Source organism: Zalophus californianus, chromosome 16, assembly GCF_009762305.2.
Source record: "Zalophus californianus isolate mZalCal1 chromosome 16, mZalCal1.pri.v2, whole genome shotgun sequence".
Lineage (NCBI taxonomy): Eukaryota > Metazoa > Chordata > Mammalia > Carnivora > Otariidae > Zalophus > Zalophus californianus.
In genome coordinates, this window is record NC_045610.1 from 43,867,003 (window position 1) to 43,885,138 (window position 18,136).

General features: G+C 42.6%; 1 protein-coding gene across 1 annotated transcript in view; it reads right to left on the reverse strand.

Moving 5' to 3' along the window:
* LOC118356362 (leucine-rich repeat-containing protein 37A2-like) overlaps positions 1 to 7,662 on the reverse strand; it is a 64,333-nt gene extending 56,671 nt beyond the window's left edge. Inside the window, 2 exon segments of the mRNA XM_035724458.1 lie at positions 4,691 to 4,762; positions 7,205 to 7,662. Coding sequence (XP_035580351.1) covers positions 4,691 to 4,762; positions 7,205 to 7,488 — 356 coding nt within the window. The 5' untranslated portion in view covers positions 7,489 to 7,662.
* Positions 7,663 to 18,136: the final 10,474 nt, after the last annotated feature.

Here is an 18,136-nt window from a genome sequence, read left to right on the forward strand (position 1 = left end):
ATTTTGGTCTGTTAGATAAAAGTGCCTCCCAAAATTTTAAAGGAAGAAAGACATATATGTACAAAATAAGGGTTGATACAATGAAGGGATGGAAGATGACTGTAAAGATGAAAATTATAAAAGATTTTATAAAAGGACTTGGTAAGATAAGTTGTTTGAAAAAAGAAAGAAGATTTAAGAAAAGAAAAAAGGAAAAAGGGAGAGAATGTGATCAGGCAGCAGACTAGAACAAAGCCATACACTAGTGATTTAGGGTATATTTTGATCTGTTAGAAGAAACTGTACCTCAAAATTTTAAAGAGAGAACAACTTATATATATATGCCAAAAATAAGGGTAACTACTATGAAGGGATAAAATATGACTCTAAAAATGAAAAATAAAAAATGTTTTTTTTTTAAAAAAGGGATTTATAAGATGTTGGTTGAAAAAGGGAAAAAGAAAAATAGAAAAAAACAGTCAACAAAAATTAACTTTGATGAAATAATGAATCATGGTAAAAAAAAAAAAAAAAAGCCATGAATCTATGTGCAGTATTCCCCTAGCGCTGGAGTTCTCCTATTCTCCTTGATCGATCAACTTGGTCTTGGCTTGCTTGGTGTTTGTGCTGATCTTCTGGGGGAGGGGCCTGTTGCTGTGGTTTCCAAACGTCTTTGCCGGAGGCGGAATTGCCCCGCCCTTGTCGGTCCGGTCTAAGGAAGCTGCTCCGGTTTGCTCTCAGGAGCTTTTGTTCCCTGCAAGCTCTCGGTACAGCTTTGGAGGACCAGGGCAGAAATGGTGGCCTCCCAATCTCCACTCGGAGGAGCTGAGAACTCGGGGCCCCGCTCCTCAGTGTGCCCCCAGAGAAAAGCAGTCACTTCCGTGTCCCCGGTCTCCGGCCGCACTCCGTGCTCACCCGGCCTGTGACCGAGCGTTGCTATCTCTGGCACCCGACCCCATGTGGAGTCTCCAAACCCAGCAGATCCCTGCGGTGCGCTCCCGCGCCGCTCCTCCCCGGGAAGGAAGGGGAGTCTCCCCGGATCTGCTGCTTGTTGGGGGAGCCGTGCCCCGACTGGGCCGCAGATCACAGTTTATGGCAACCCCGAGCTGAGAGCCCGCGACTCTGCTCCGTATCTGCAGCCGGCTTCCCTGCTCTGATACCTGGGAGCTCTGCTGCACTCAGGCACCCCGGTCACTCTGTGACCCCAAGGGTCCTGAGACCACACTGTCCCGGGAGGATTCCACCCCCCGCTTAGCCACTGCAGCGACTTCCCTCCGCCGAGCCAACTTCTAAAAGGTCCGATTTTGTGCTCCGCGGCTCTAACACTTGCCAGAAGCGGCCGGCGGAGGCCCCTCCCCCGCCGTCTATCCTCCCGAATATCGCCTCGGATTCACTTCTCCGCACGCCCTACCTTCCAGTAAGTGGTCGCTTCTCTGTTCAGAGAGTTGTTGCTACTCTCCTGTTCGATCTCCTGTTGAGTTCGTAGGTGTTCAGAATGGTTTGATCCCTATTCAGCTGAATTCCTGAGACCAGACGAAATCTAGGTCTCCTACTCCTCCGCCATCTTGCTCCGCCCCTCTATTTATTTTCTAAAAATATGTTTTATATATATGTATTCACATGGGTCAAAATTCAAAAGGTATGTAGTACACAATTCAAAGTTTTTCTGCTACTCCTGTCCCTCAGCCTACCCATCGCCCTCCAGTCCCTAAAGAAAAGTAATGTTATTTATTTCTTGGGCCAAATTACTTTCAGTTTTCTTACAAGTATGGGAAATAAAATCTCCAAGTCAGACACTATCATGGGGAAATACAAATTATAAATAGTATCTAAGAAATTCATAAAATAAAAGAAAATTTGCTTGGTTTTAGCATTTCTCCCTTACCGATAAGATATCAGACGAAGGGTGGGGGATCTACTTTAGTGGGATCATAATTCCTATGTTTAGATTACTATGACTACTATGTCTTTTATTACTAATTCAGGAGTCATTTATGACTTATCTACTCAAGTTGAACTAATGATACGATACACAAGCTGTCATGAAAAATGCCAGTTAATTGCTTTGAGTGTAATGTTTTTTCCAAAATCATTTGTGTCTACATTGACTTTTTCTACAAATCAATTAAAAAAAGATAAGAAAAAGTTGGCAAAGGACAAAAAATTCAGATAAGAAATACAAATGTTCAGTAAACAAAGAGAGATATTTAAATTTACAAGTAATCAGAAAGCTTCAAATTCAGATGAGACCCCTTTTATTCACCCATCAGATCAGCCAAGAAATGGAGAATATTCAGTGGCGGAGGGGTGTGAGGATGTGAATGCTGTCATGGTCTATGTGTTGGAGTGTAAGTCGGCACAGCTTTTTTGAGGGCAATTAAAATTGGACATCTACCTATTCTTCATCCCAACAATTCCATTTCTAGATCTCTATTCCACAGAAATCCTTGCCCGTGTACACAGAGATGCATGGATGAGGTGGTTCACTGCAGCAATGCATGTGACAAGAAAACCGGACACAGTCTAAACATCCATCAATAGGGGAATTATTAAATTGTAATACATTCATACTACGGAATATTACGCAGGAGTTTACATGAATGGGGTAACTCCCTATGTACTAGAAGAAGAGAAATCTAAGACCTACCATGAAGCAAAAGAATCGAGTTGTAGGATGTTACCACTTACGTAAAAAAAAGAAAGAAAAAGAAAGAAAGGAAGGAAGGAAGGAAGGAAGGAAGGAAGGAAGGAAGGAAGGAAGGAAGGAAGAAAGAAAGAAAGAAAGAAAGAAAGAAAGAAAGAAAGAAAGAAAGAAAGAAAATGACACAACAAACCTATTTTGTTGTCTATACATATGTATGTAGACAAATGCATGGAAAAAGGTCTGGAAGGATATATATGAAATCCAGAGTAGTGGCTATCTCAGCGGTGGGGGATCAGAACACAAGGAGGATGTTCACTCTATAGCTATATTCTTTCATTTTTATATATTGAGAATATAATCATGTATTCCTTGTATAATGGAACATTAGATTGACTCTAATTTTATTTTTATTTATTTTTATTTTTTTATTGTTATGTTAATCACCATATATTACATCATTAGTTTTTGGTGCAGTGTTCCATGATTCATTGTTTGTTCATAACACCCAGTGCTCCATGCAGAACGTGCCCTCCTCAATACCCATCACCAGGCTAACCCATCCCCCTACCCCCCTCCCCTCTAGAACCCTCAGTTTGTTTTTCAGAGTCCATCATCTCTCATGGTTCGTCTCCCCCTCTGACATACTCCCCTTTTCTTCCTCTCCTGTTATCTTCTTCTTTTTCTTTTTTCTTAAAATATGTTGCGTTATTTGTTTCAGAAGTACAGAACTGTGATTCAACAGTCTTGCACAATTCACAGCGCTCACCGTAGCACATACCCTCCCCAATGTCTATCACCCAGCCACCCCATCCCTCCCACCCCCAACCACTCCAGCAACACTCAGTTTCTTTCCTGAGATTAAGAATTCCTCATATCAGTGAGGTCATGTGATACATGTCTTTCTCTGATTGACTTATTTCACTCAGCATAACACCCTCCAGTTCCATCCACGTCGTTGCAAATGGCAAGATCTCATTCCTTTTGATGGCTGCATAATATTCCATTGTGTATATATACCACTTCTTCTTTATCCATTCATCTGTCGATGGGCATCTTGGCTCTTTCCACAGTTTGGCTATGGTGGACATTGCTGCTATAAACATTGGGGTACACGTACCCCTTCGGGTCCCTACATTTGTATCTTTGGGGTAAATACCCAGTAGTGCAATTGCTGGATCGAACGGTAGCTCTAATTTCAACTGTTTGAGGAACCTCCATACTGTTTTCCAGAGGGGTTGCACCAGCTTGCATTCCCACCAACAGTGTAGGAGGGTTCCCCTTTCTCCACATCCCCGCAAACATCTGTCGTTCCCTGACTTGTTAATTTTAGCCATTCTGACGGGTGTGAGGTGGTATCTCATTGAGGTTTTGATTTGGATTTCCCTGATCCCGAGCGATGTTGAGCACTTTTTCAGGTGCCTGTTGGCCATTTGGATGTCTTCTTTGGAGAAATGTCTGTTCATGTCTTCTGCCCATTTCTTGATTGGATTATTTGTTCTTTGGGTGTTGAGTTTGATAAGTTCTTTATAGATTTTGGATACTAGCCCTTTATCTGATATGTCATTTGCAAATATTTTCTCCCATTCTGTCGGTTGTCTTTTGGTTTTGTGGACTGTTTCTTTTGCTGTGCAAAAGCTCTTTATCTTGATGAAATCCCAATAGTTCATTTTTGTCCTGGCTTCCCGTGCCTTTGGCGATGTTTCTAGGAAGAAGTTGCTGCGGCTAAGGTCGAAAAGGTTGCTACCTGTGTTCTCCTTTAGGATTTTGATGGACTCCTGTCTCACGTTTAGGTCTTTCAACCATTTGGAATCTATTTTTGTGTGTGGTGTAAGGAAATGGTCCAGTTTCATTCTTCTGCATGTGGCTGTGATTGACTCTAATTTTAAAGAGAGCCGGCCAAATTTAATTTTTAAAATAAACACTGAATTACAATCAATAGAGGTTGAATTGGGATATGGAGGGGGAAATACCTTTCCTCAGAGCTACTGACTTCCAAATTCTGGACCAAGAAGGATCTTAGAATGCAGTTAAGTTTTTTGTATTTGTCTTTGGAGAGAATATACTCACAGTTTCTCAGCCCAACGGTATGCCTTCCATATATTTTCATCAATGTAAGAAATAGAATTTCCTTCGAAATTTCTGTAAAGAAACACAGTTCAGATCCTTGAATAGGTAGGAAAAGAATGAACAGAGTAAGTAAAAGAAGCATTGGCAACCTTGTGGGGAATATTCAAATGCAGAAAATACCAGCATTCTAATTTCCACAGCTATCAGCATCCCAGTTTGCGCAATTAAGGAAGAGATGATGTGGGGCTGCTGGCGCAAACAAGGCATCTCCCTAGAACCTGAACTTCCTATCTTGGACAGATATTGCCAGTTAATTACTTTGACTATAAGTGTTTTTTCCAAAATCACTTATGTGTCCAAAATGGCTCCTTAGTAAATCAGTGAGAAAATAATAATTCGACAGAAACATGGCAAAAACGTATCACTATAGGCAAACAAAGGTAAAGAAACCCTAAGCCAGGCAACACCAAAGCTTTGGCTCAGTGCCCTCTGTTGAAACCTCTTCAGCTGTTCGGATAAAGGAAGTTAGATATTAGAGGAACTAATATGGAGAGATTTCTTAGACGTACTGTATAAGGAAAAGCAACAAATCACTGAGCAAGGAATAGAAGTATTACCTCATTAGGGGAAAAATGGCAAAGGAAAGCGATGGGAAGGAAGGACTCACACTGAAATGGTAACAGGAGTTATCTTACAGGTGGTAGGGAGGGTGGGGTGGGATTTTTACATTTTATCCTATATGCTTGTGCCATTTAGAAACAAACAAACAAACAAACAAACAAACAAAACCCGAGTGAGAGTGTATCCACGAATTGCATGTGTTTAAAAGAAGCCATGAAATGCCGGAGACTCCGTTTCATCCACTAACTCTATGTATTTTTACCTTTAGCTTTCCTCAGCAACAACTTACCTATTCAGTTTATAGACACATTTTTTTCAAGGGGAGTCAGAAAAGAAGGCAAAACAGGTAACCATCTGCCCATCTGCCTAGTGGCCATTTCCAGGAACCAGAAACCTTCTGGTTGCTTTATGTTCCCTGAGAAAAGATGCCTAAAGCTGAACTTAGCTCCCTCAAACTGGCTCTCCTTCCCAACTGCTGTGTTTCCACCTGTTCTTCCGCCATTGTACTGCTCATCCAGGACAAAAACTTCGAGAGTCATGTTTCATTTTTCTCTTTTCTGGACACACCCTACCCGCTACTCTCATCAGTTACTCAGTCTTGTTGCTTCTTCCTGTGCGGTGCTCTCAGGATTTTCTTTCTACTCCTATCACAGCCACTCTGATCCGGCCCCTTGTCATTTTACTCCCAGCTTTTGCTAGAGCATTCTATCTGGTCTCCCTAGATCAAGCTTTCCTCTCTAGATCACTCTACATCGGGAATCAAAAACAATCCTCTTGTTTTAACGATATGTATCTCTTGTGGGAAAACTTTCAGTGACTCTCTATATCTCAGAGTGTAACTTTCAAACCCCTCTAGATGATAGTCAAGGGTTTTCACAGTCGTATTTTTCACAGCGTCCTAACCTAATTCTTAATTCCTGATCGGTCTTGCAGCCGGTCTTGCAGCCGGTCTTGCAGACTTTGCCTAGACTATACTCCCTATTTTTGCTCTATTTAACAAATCATAGCCACTCTTTAAGTCTCAGCTAAAGTTTTAGCTTATCCATGCAGCTCTCCCTCACCTCCACACTCTACTGATTACAGATTTAGCTTATCCCTGCAGTTCTCCCTCACCTCCACGCTCTACTGATTACAGATTCTGGTGAATTACAGCACCTATGGTCTGTACTTAATCATAGGTCACCTCCCTTTCTATGCCTGTTTCCTTTCTTCCCACCTATCATTTCACGTTCTAAAGACAATGTCATACTCTCATGGATCCCACAATACTGAGTCCTGGGCTGGGCACAAAATAGGTGCTATATATAGAAGGCCAGGGGACAAAGATGAGTTCTGAACATGACTGAGGAGTCAAATAATAAGAGATAACACTCATATGTATGCTAGGCACCAATATAAGTGCTTTACCTGTATTAACTCATCTAAATCTCACAATAAGCCCACGAGATGGTAACTATCATAATTCGCATTTTACGGAAAAGGAAATTGAATCAAAAGCTATTAAGTGACAGACCTCGGTTCAAACCCAGGTGGTCTAGTTCCAGAATCTCTACTCTTAACCACTTTGTTGTATCACCTCCAATGAGATGGAGAGAAGGACATGTTGCTATAAAGAGGATGGAGCAAATATGGGAGAGTAGAGGTTAAGGAATGAAATGATGGGGATAAAAAACTGGATAAGAAAAAGGAATAAGGACAATTGCAAGTAAAAGATTGGAGAAGGGGGAATAATAGCAAAAAGCAAAACAAAGATAAGGGACAGCTGACAAAGAAAAGGTAAAAACAGAAAGTCAACAAGGGCTGGGGAGATGAGGAAGGCCCAGGAAGACCTCGAAGAAAAGGCTGCCATGGCAAGCAGGAGGCAGAGAACAAATGAGGAAAGGCAATACTTACAAGATGGTGAAGGTGCCATTGTAGGTGCTGGGCTCTGGCACAGGCACTCTGTGGAGCCTCTGCTTTGGGCTGAAACCGGTACACGACAGCGTCTCATCTTTGCAGATACAGAGCTCACATATGTTGATGTTCGTGGTAGCATTCTCTTCCGGTTGCTCAGTTAAAGTTGCGTATGACTTTTCTGGGGTATATTTTACAAAATGCAGCACTGAATGCTGGGTCGTTGGGGGAAAAACTGTCTCAGATGACTCCGGTTGCGGACGTACAGTAATTTCCAGGTCCATAGGTGGAACCGTGACTTTAGTCAGGTTTGGATGTTGACTCTGAGCCTGTTCTGGATGGGCAAGTGTCACCTCAAGGTCCTTTGGAGGAGGAGCTATAGTCTTCTTCGTGGCTGTAGAATGTGTAGGCTCTGTAATAGGTTCTGGAGTAATGGTAAGCCCCAAGTTCACATGATGAACTGTGGTGCTGGGTGACGCTGGATGCTGACCTTGATCCTTACACGGAGGTGGAGCTGTCACTTCCTGATGAAACGGATATTGAACTACAACCTCCTTAGGTGGCTCTGGAGGCTGAGCTGGGGTCTCTTGCATGGTTGGAGAAGTTTCAGTCTCTGTAGTAGGTTCTGGAGTTATGGTAAGCCCCAGGTCCAAAGGTTTTTTTTTTTTAATTTTTTATTGTTATGTTAATCACCATATATTACATCATTTGTTTTGGTGTAGTGTTCCATGACTCATTGTTTGTTCATAACACCCAGTGCTCCATGCAGAATGTGCCCTCTTTAATACCCATCACCAGGCTAACCCATCCCCCTACCCTCCTCCCCTCTAGAAACCTCAGTTTGTTTTTCAGAGTCCATCGTCTCTCATGGTTCGTCTCCCCCTCTGACTTACTCCCCTTCATTCTTCCTCTCCTGCTATCTTCTTCTTTTTCTTTTTTTTTCTCAAAATATGTTGCGTTATTTGTTTCAGAAGTACAGATCTGTGATTCAACAGTCTTACACAATTCACAGCGCTCACCGTAGCACATATCTTCCCCAATGTCTATCACCCAGCCACCCCATCCCTCCCACCCCCGACCACTCCAGCAACCCTCAGTTTGTTCCGGAGATTAAGAATTCCTCATATCAGTGAGGTCATATGATACATGTCTTTCTCTGATTGACTTATTTCACTCAGCATAACACCCTCCAGTTCCATCCACGTCGTTGCAAATGGCAAGATCTCTTTCCTTTTGATGGCTGCATAATATTCCATAGTGTATATATACCACATCTTCTTTAGCCATTCATCTGTCAATGGACATCTTGGCTCTTTCCACAGTTTGGCTATTGTGGACATTGCTGCTATAAACATTGGGGTGCACGTACCCCTTCGGGTCCCTACATTTGTATCTTTGGGGTAAATACCCAGTAGTGCAATTGCTGGATCGAATGGTAGCTCTAATTTCAACTGTTTGAGGAACCTCCATACCGTTTTCCAGAGGGGTTGCACCAGCTTGCATTCCCACCAACAGTGTAGGAGGGTTCCCCTTTCTCCACATCCCCGCCAACAGCTGTCGTTCCCTGACTTGTTAATTTTTGCCATTCTGACGGGTGTGAGGTGGTATCTCATTGAGGTTTTGATTTGGATTTCCCTGATGCCGAGCGATGTTGAGCACTTTTTCATGTGCCTGTTGGCCATTTAGATGTCTTCTTTGGAGAAATCTCTGTTCATGTCTTCTGCCCATTTCTTGATTGGATTATTTGTTCTTTGGGTGTTGAGTTTGATAAGTTCTTTATAGGTTTTGGATACTAGCCCTTTATCTGATATGTCATTTGCAAATATTTTCTCCCATTCTGTCGGTTGTCTTTTGGTTTTGTGGACTGTTTCTTTTGCTGTGCAAAAGCTTTTTATCTTGATGAAATCCCAATATTTCATTTTTGCCCTGGCTTCCTGTGCCTTTGGTGATATTTCTAGGAAGAAGTTGCTGTGGCTGAGGTCGAAGAGGTTGCTACCTGTGTTCTCCTTTAGGATTTGGATGGACTCCTGTCTAACGTTTAGGTCTTTCAACCATTTGGAATCTATTTTTGTGTGTGGTGTAAGGAAATGGTCCAGTTTCATTCTTCTGCATGTGGCTGTCCAATTTTCCCAACACCATTTGTTGAAGAGACTTTCTTTTTTCCACTGGACATTCTTTCCTGCTTGGTCAAAGATAAGTTGACCATAGAGTTGAGGGTCCATTTCTGGGCTCTCGATTCTGTTCCATTAATCGATGTGTCTGTTTTTGTGCCAGTACCATACTGTCTTGATGATGACAGCTTTGTAATAGAGCTGGAAGTCCGGAATTGTGATGCCGCCAGCTTTGCTTTTCTTTTTCAATATTCCTCTGGCTATTCGGGGTCTCTTCTGCTTCCATACAAACTTTAGGATGATTTGTTCCATTTCTTTGAAAAAAGTGGATGGTATTTTGATGGGGATTGCATTGAATGTGTAGATTGCTCTAGGTAGCATTGACATCTTCACAATGTTGATTCTCCCAATCCATGAGCATGGAACGTTTTTCCATTTCTTTGTGTCTTCTTCAATTTCTTTCCTGAGTATTTTATAGTTTTCTGAGTACAGATCCTTTGCCTCTTTGGTTCAATTTATTCCTAGGTATCTTATGGTTTTGGGTGCAATTGTGAATGGGATAGACTCCTTGATTTGTCTCTCTTCTGTCTTGTTGTTGGTGTATAGGAATGCCACTGATTTCTGTGCATTGATTTTATAGCCTGCTAGTTGACTGAATTCCTGTATGAGTTCTAGCAGTTTTGGGGTGGAGTCTTTTGGGTTTTCCACATACAGTATCATATCATCTGCAAAGAGTGAGAGTTTGACTTCCTCTTTGCCGATTTGGATGCCTTTGATTTCTTTTTGTTGTCTGATTGCTGTGGCTAGGACTTCTAATACTATGTTGAATAGCAGTGGTGAGAGTGGACATCCCTGCCGCGTTCCTGACCTTAGGGGAAAAGTTCTCAGCTTTTCCCCATTGAGAATGATATTCGCTGTAGGTTTTTTGTAGATGGCTTTTATGATATTGAGGTATGTACCCTCTATCCCTATACTCTGAAGAGTTTTGATCAAGAAAGGATGCTGTACTTTGTCAAATGCTTTTTCTGCATCTATTGAGAGGATCATATGATTCTTGTTCTTTCTTTTGTTGATGTATTGTATCACGTTGATTGATTTGCAGATGTTGAACCAGCCTTGCAGCCCAGGGATAAATCCCACTGGGTCTTGGTGAATAATCCTTTTAATGTACTGTTGGATCCTATTGGCTAGTATTTTGGTGAGAATTTTTGCATCCATGTTCATCAAGGATATTGGTCTGTAATTCTCCTTTTTGATGGGGTCTTTGTCTGGTTTTGGGATCAAGGTAATGCTGGCCTCATAAAATGAATTTGGAAGTTTCCCTTCCATTTCTATTTTTTGGAACAGTTTCAGGAGAATAGGTATTAATTCTTCTTGAAATGTGTGATAGAATTCCCCTGGGAAGCCATCTGTCCCTGGGCTTTTGTTTCTTGGGAGATTTTTGATGACTGCTTCTATTTACTTAGTGGTTATAGGTCTGTTCAGGTTTTCTATTTCTTCCTGGTTCAATTTTGGTAGTTGATACATCTCTAGGAATGCACCCATTTCTTCCAGGTTATCTAATTTGCTGGCATAGAGTTGCTCATAATATGTTCTTATAATTGTTTGTATTTCTTTGGTGTTGGTTGTGATCTCTCCTCTTTCATTCATGCTTTTGTGGATTTGGGTCATTTCTCTTTTCTTTTGGATCAGTCTGGCCAAGGGGTTATCAATCTTGTTAATTCTTTCCAAGAACCAGCTCCTAGTTTCGTTGATCTGTTCTACTGTTCTTTTGGTTTCTAGTTCATTGATTTCTGCTCTGATCTTTATGATTTCTCTTCTCCTGCTGGGTTTAGGCTTTATTTGCTGTTCTTTCTCCAGCTCCTTTAGGTGTAGGGTTAGGTTGTGTATTTGAGACCTGTCTTGTTTCTTGAGAAAGGCTTGTATTGCTATATACTTTCCTCTCAGGACTGCCTTTGCTGTATCCCAAAGATTTTGGACAGTTGTGTTTTCATTTTCATTGGTTTCCATGAATTTTTTAAATTCTTCTTTAATTTCCTGGTTGACCCATTCATTCTTTAGTAGGATGCTCTTTAGCCTCCATGTATTTGAGGTCTTTCTGACTTTCCTCTTGTGATTGAGTTCTAGTTTCAAAGCATTGTGGTCTGAAAATATGCAGGGAATGATCCCAATCTTTTGGTACTGGTTGAGACCTGATTTGTGACCTAGGATGTGATCAATTCTGGAGAATGTTCCATGGGCACTAGAGAAGAATGTGTATTCCGTTGCTTTGGGGTGGAATGTTCTGCATATGTCTGTGAAGTCCATTTGGTCCAGTGTGTCATTTAAAGTCTTTATTTCCTTGTTGATCTTTTGCTTAGAGGATCTGTCCATTTCAGTCAGGGGGGTGTTAAAGTCCCCCACTATTATTGTGTTGTTGTCAATGTCTTTCTTTGCTTTTGTTATTAAGTGCCTTATATAATTGGCTGCTCCCATGTTCGGGGCATAGATATTTACAATTGTTAGATCTTCTTGTTGGATAGACCCTTTAAGTAGGATATAGTGTCCTTCCTCATCTCTTATTACAGTCTTTGTTTTAAAATCTAGTTTGTCTGATATAAGGATTGCCACCCCAGCTTTCTTTTGGTGTCCATTAGCATGGTAAATGGTTTTCCACCCCTTCACTTTCAATCTGGGGGTGTCTTTGGGTCTAAAATGAGTCTCTTGCAGAGAGCATATGGATGGGTCTTGTTTTTTAATCCAATCTGATAGCCTGTGTCTTTTGATTGGAGCATTTAGCCCATTTACATTCAGGGTGACTATTGACAGGTATGAATTTAGTGCCATTGTATTGCCTGTAAGGTGGTTGTTACTGTATGTTGTCTGTGTTCCTTTCTGATCTTTGCTGCTTTTAGGCTCTCTCTTTGCTTAGAGCACCCCTTTCAATGTTTCTTGGAGGGCTGGTTTCGTGTTTGCAAATTCCTTTAGTTTTTGTTTGTTCTGGAAGCTTTTTATCTCTCCTTCTATTTTCAATGACAGCCTAACTGGATATAGTATTCTTGGCTGCATATTTTTCTTGTTTAGTGCTCTGAAGATATCTTGCCAGTCCTTTCTGGCCTGCCAGGTCTCTGTGGATAGGTCTGTTGCCAATCTAATATTTTTACCATTGTAGGTTACATATCTCTTCTCCCGAGCTGCTTTCAGGATTTTCTCTTTGTCTCTGAGACTCGTAAGTTTTACTATTAGATGTCGGGGTGTTGACCTATTATTATTGATTTTGAGAGGGGTTCTCTGTGCCTCCTGGATTTTGATGCCTGTTTCCTTCCTCACATTAGGGAAGTTCTCTGCTATTATTTGCTCCGATATACCTTCTGCCCCTCTCTCTCTTTCTTCTTCTTCTGGGATCCCAATTATGCTAATGTTGTTTCGTCTTATCATATCACTTATCTCTCGAATTCTGCCCTCGTGATCTTGTAGTTCTTTCTCCCTCTTTTTCTCAGCCTCTTTATTTTCCATCATTTGGTCTTCTATATCACTGATTCTCCCTTCTGCCTCATTTATCCTAGTAGTTATTGCCCCCATTTTTGATTTCACCTCATCAATAGCCTTTTTGATTTCGACTTGATTAGTTTTTAGTTCTTTTATTTCTCCAGAAAGGGTTTCTGTAATAATTTCCACGCTTTTTTCAAGCCCAGCTAGTATCTTTAAAGTCATGATTCTGAACTCTAGGTCCGACATCGTACTAATGTCCGTATTGAGTAGGTCCCTGGCTGACGGTACTACCTCTTGTTCTTTTTGCTGAGGTGATTTTTTTCGTCTTGTCATTTTGTCCAGAGGAGAATAGATGAATGAGAGAACAAAATGCTAACAGGTTTACAACGTCCTCAGCAAATATAGTGTATACAAATCAGAAAAGACCTGAAACCAGGGGAAAAGAAAGGGAAAGAAAGAAAAAAGAAAGAGAAAGAAAAAAAAAGAAAAAAAAAGATAAAAACAAAAACAGAACAATACAAAAAAAGCAGAATATGATCAAATATGATCAGGCTAGTGCATAGATGAGTGCCACACACTAGATTTTGGGCATATTTTGGTCTGTTAGAAAAAAGTGCCTCCTAAAATTTTAAAGGAAGAAAGACATATATGTACAAAATAAGGGTTGATATAATGAAGGGATAGAAGATGACTGTAAAGATGAAAATTATAAAAGATTTTATAAAAGGACTTGATAAGATAAGAAGTTGTTTGAAAAAAGAAAGAAGATTTAAAAAAAGAAAAGAAAAAAGGGAGAGAATGTGATCAGGCAGGAGACTAGAACAGAGCCATACGCTAGTGATTTAGGGTATATTTTGATCTGTTAGAAGAAACTGTATCTCAAAATTTTAAAGAGAGAACAACTTATATATATATGCCAAAAATAAGGGTAACTACTATGAAGGGATAAAATATGACTCTAAAAATGAAAAATAAAAAATGTTTTTTTTAAAGAGATTGATAAGATATTGGTTGAAAAGGGGAAAAAGAAAAAAAAAAACAGTTAACAAAAATTAAGTTTGATGAACTAATGAATCATGGTAAAAAAAAGCCATGAATTCTATGTGCAGTATTCCCCTAGCGCTGGAGTTCTCCCGTTCTCCTTGATCGGTAAACTTGGTCTTGGCTTGCTGGCTGTTCGTGATCTTCTGGGGGAGGGGCCTGTTGCCGTGGTTTCCAATTGTCTTTGCCGGAGGCTGAATTGCCCCGCCCTTGTCAGTCCGGGCTAAGCAAGCTGCTCGGGTTTGATCTCAGGAGCTTTTGTTCCCTGCAAGCTCTCCATACAGCCTTGGAGGACCAGGGCAAAAATGGTGGCCTCCCAATCTCCACCCGGAGGAGCCGAGAACTCGGGGCTCTGCTCCTCAGTGCGCCCCCAGAGAAAAGCAGTCACTCCCTTGTCCCTGGTCTCCGGTCGCTCTCTGTGCTCCCCCGGGCTGTGACCGAGCGTTTGTATCTCTGGCACCCGACCCCGTGTGGAGTCTCCAAACCCAGCAGATCCCTGCGGTGCGTTCCCGCGCCGCTCCTCCCCGGGAAGGAAGGGGAGTCTCCCCAGATTTGCCGCTTGTTGGGTCCCTGCTGCAGGAGCAGTGGCCCGACTGGGCCGCGGATCACAGTTTATGGCAACCCCAAGCTGAGAGCCCGTGCCTCAGCTCCGTCTCTGCAGCCGGCTTCCCCACTCCGATACCTGGGAGCTCTGGCGCACTCAGGCTCCCCTGGTCTTTCTGTGACCCCAAGGGTCCTGAGACCCCACTGTCCCGCGAGGGTTCCACCCCCGCTTAGCCACTGGAACGACGTCCCTCAGCGGAGCCGACTTCTAAAAGGTCCGATTTTGTGCTCCGCGGCTCTAGCACTTGCCAGAAGCGGCCGGCGGAGGCCCCTCCCCCGCCGTCTATCCTCCCGAATATCGCCTCGGATTCACTTCTCTGCACGGCCTACCTTCCAGAAAGTGGTCGCTTCTCTGTTCAGATAGTTGTTGCTACTCTCCTCTTTGATCTCCTGTTGAGTTCGTAGGTGTTCAGAATGGTTTGATCCCTATTCAGCTGAATTCCTGAGACCAGACGAAATCTAGGTCTCCTACTCCTCCGCCATCTTGCTCCGCCCCCTTGTTATCTTTTTTTAATTGATTTGTAGAAAAAGTCAATGTAGACACAAATGATTTTGGAAAAAACATTACACTCAAAGCAATTAACTGGCATTTTTCATGACAGCTTGTGTATCGTATCATTAGTTCAACTTGAGTAGATAAGTCATAAATGACTCCTGAATTAGTAATAAAAGACATAGTAGTCATAGTAATCTAAACATAAGAATTATGATCCCACTAAAGTAGATCCCCTACCCTTCGTCTGATATTTTATTGGTAAGGGAGAAAGGCTAAAACCAAGCAAATTTTCTTTTATTTTATGAATTTCTTAGATACTATTTATAATTTGTATTTCCCCATGATAGTGTCTGACTTGGAGATTTTATTTCCCATACTTGTAAGGAAACTGAAAGTAATTTGGCCCAAGAAATAAATAACATTACTTTTCTTTAGGGAGTGGAGGGCGATGGGTAGGCTGAGGGACAGGAGTAGCAGAAAAACTTTGAATTGTGTACTATATACCTTTTGAATTTTGAGCCATGTGAATACATATATATAAAACATATTTTTAGAAAATAAATAGAAATTTAAAAATTAATTTTTCAAAAGCATGTGTTTGGGAGTTTGTATACTAGAACATGAATCCAGTAAGATTTGCAGATTTCTAATTCAGCTTGAGGCAGAGGTTCCTAACTATGGATCACTGGTCCCCTGGGGCAGGATTTTTTTTTTTTTTTAAAGATTTTATTTATTTATTTGAGAGAGAGAGAATGAGAGATAGAGAGCACGAGAGGAAAGAGGGTCAGAGGGAGAAGCAGACTCCCTGCTGAGCAGGGAGCCCGACGTGGGACTCGATCCTGGGACTCCAGGATCATGACCTGAGCCGAAGGCAGTCGCTTAACCAACTGAGCCACCCAGGCGCCCCTGGGGCAGGATTTTTAACCTTTTTTTTCTATATATCTATTTGATGATCTGCAGAAGCCTGTGTTCTTGGGATAATGTTTTTAAATGTATAATAATTTAAAATATATCGTAAAAGGAAATTATATTGAAATACAGTTTTCAAAATACTTTTTAAAAAAGATTAGTGATAGAGCAATAAACCTGCTTCTGTTAACACGTTAAATAACAAGATATACTGGTAGGTACAATAACAATTATAACTTCAAAGTAGTGATGAGAATAAATGATATTTTGAGATATCTACAACCAATATGTGATATATCATTTTATTATCCATCCAAGTTTGGCCCTCCTCCGAACTCAATCCATTCTCCTCACAGACCTGTACCCTGAAGGGATGATTCCCAAATTGAAATCACGTGCACACCTTTGCAGATATTCAAGAAAGTGCAGTTTTCTAGGGAAAAGGTCCATAGCTTTTATGAAATTCTCAGAAAGTTCTTGTCTCAAAAGATTGAGATTGAGTCACAAATTAAGGGGTGGGGGTGGAGAAAGACATTTATTTATTATTAGTATAAAGACATTATTATTTATTATTAAGTTGTACTTATCCTCATCAGTGATTATAAATGGATAATTTGTTTTAAATAAAGGTAGTATGTTTGCATATTGATACCTGTCACTTACTCATTCAACAAATATTTATGCGTTGGGGCGCGCAGTTGCTAACATTGCGCGCATCACGGGGCTGCCATAACGGTTCGGCTTCCACTTGCGCGCAGCGGGAGATCCCCGAGGAGCCTGCACCCACCCCAGCGCAACCGGAGGCCCCGGCTCCACCTGCAGAGCGCCCCGAGGAGGCTGGGCCCACCCCAGCACAGCCGAAGGCCCCAGCTCCGCCAGCAGAGCGCCCCGAGGAGGCTCGGCCCACCGCAGTCCAGCCGGAGGCCCCGGCTCAGCCAGTAGAGCGACCCGAGGAGGCTGCGCCCACCGCAGTCCAGCTAGAGGCCCTGACCTGGTTCGCTGCGCCCCAGAGCCTCCGCGTGTCATGTCCCGACTGCGCCTCTGGGTCCTGCTGCTCCTCCTCACGTGGCAATCATTGTGTCTGCTGGTCCAGGCAGCTCAGCCTCCCGAGTGGGACCTGGACCCTGCCCAGCTGACTGCCGACCTCCTGGGGCCCACTGAGCCCTGGTCTTCGCACTCCTCTAAATTCCCGCCCAAATCGCCCCAGGTACTTACACCCCCAGCAGAGCCGGGGGTCTTTCATTACTTGGGGTCCTCAGCTCCAGCCCAGATGTGGGCGCTGCCTAAGGAGTTGACTGAAACTTTGGTTCCGTTTCCGGAGACGATATAGTTGGTGAGCTGCCCCCAGAGGCAGATCAGGATCTGAATGACAAGCTAACCCAGCTTTTTGAAGGGTTCCCAGAGGTGGTTCCAAGGCTAGGTTGGGATCAGAATCAGACCATAGCTCCGCCTCCTCCACTCCAAAGTAAGATTAAAACTGTAGGTCTAGATCAGGCTGAAGATCACCAATCATTTGAAATACTTGCTCCGCCTCTGGATAGTCACAGTTCAAAGCCAACAAAGTTCACTGTTTCACGCCCAAACCTGGAGAAAGATCTAGCTCAGCATCAAAGGCTTGCCAAAGTTGTTGGAACTCCAAACCAATTTACAAATAAAGACCACCTAGAACAAGAGTTGCAGGATGATTATTCAGATTCCAGTATAGATATCCTATATCCTGAGGAGAACCTACCAATGGATTTCCCAGGGGGATCAGATCAACCTCCAAAGCTCCCTGAGGAGGTTGAAATTCCTCCACTCCGGCAGAAGACCCCAAATCATCTAGAGTTGCCTGAGGAAGCTGAATCTTTTTTGTCTCAGGTGGAGTCAAAGGCCCAACATCCAGAGCGCCCTGAAGAGATAGAAACATCTCCAATTCAGCAGGGGTCTCCATCTCCGCCTCCAGAGATCCTTAAGGAAGCTGTAAACCCACAGGAGGCCCCAGCTGAGCCTTCAAGTACCCATGAAGAGATCAAACCTTCGAAAGTCCAACAGGAAGCCTCAGATCAACCTACACAGGCCCCTAAGGAAGTAGAACCTTTGACCCCTCAGGAGGCCCCAGCTCAACCTCCAGAGCCATCTAAGGAGACGGTACCTCAACCAACAGCACATGAGGGGAATGTGCCAACTCTAAGTAAGAATGAAGCTCAGTGGCCAAACTTCTCCAACGTCACTGTTAAACCTGCGGATCTGGTACTTACTGTAACTCTAAATCAGCCTCCAGTGCGCACCAAGGAGGCTCAGGCTTCTCCAACCCAGCAG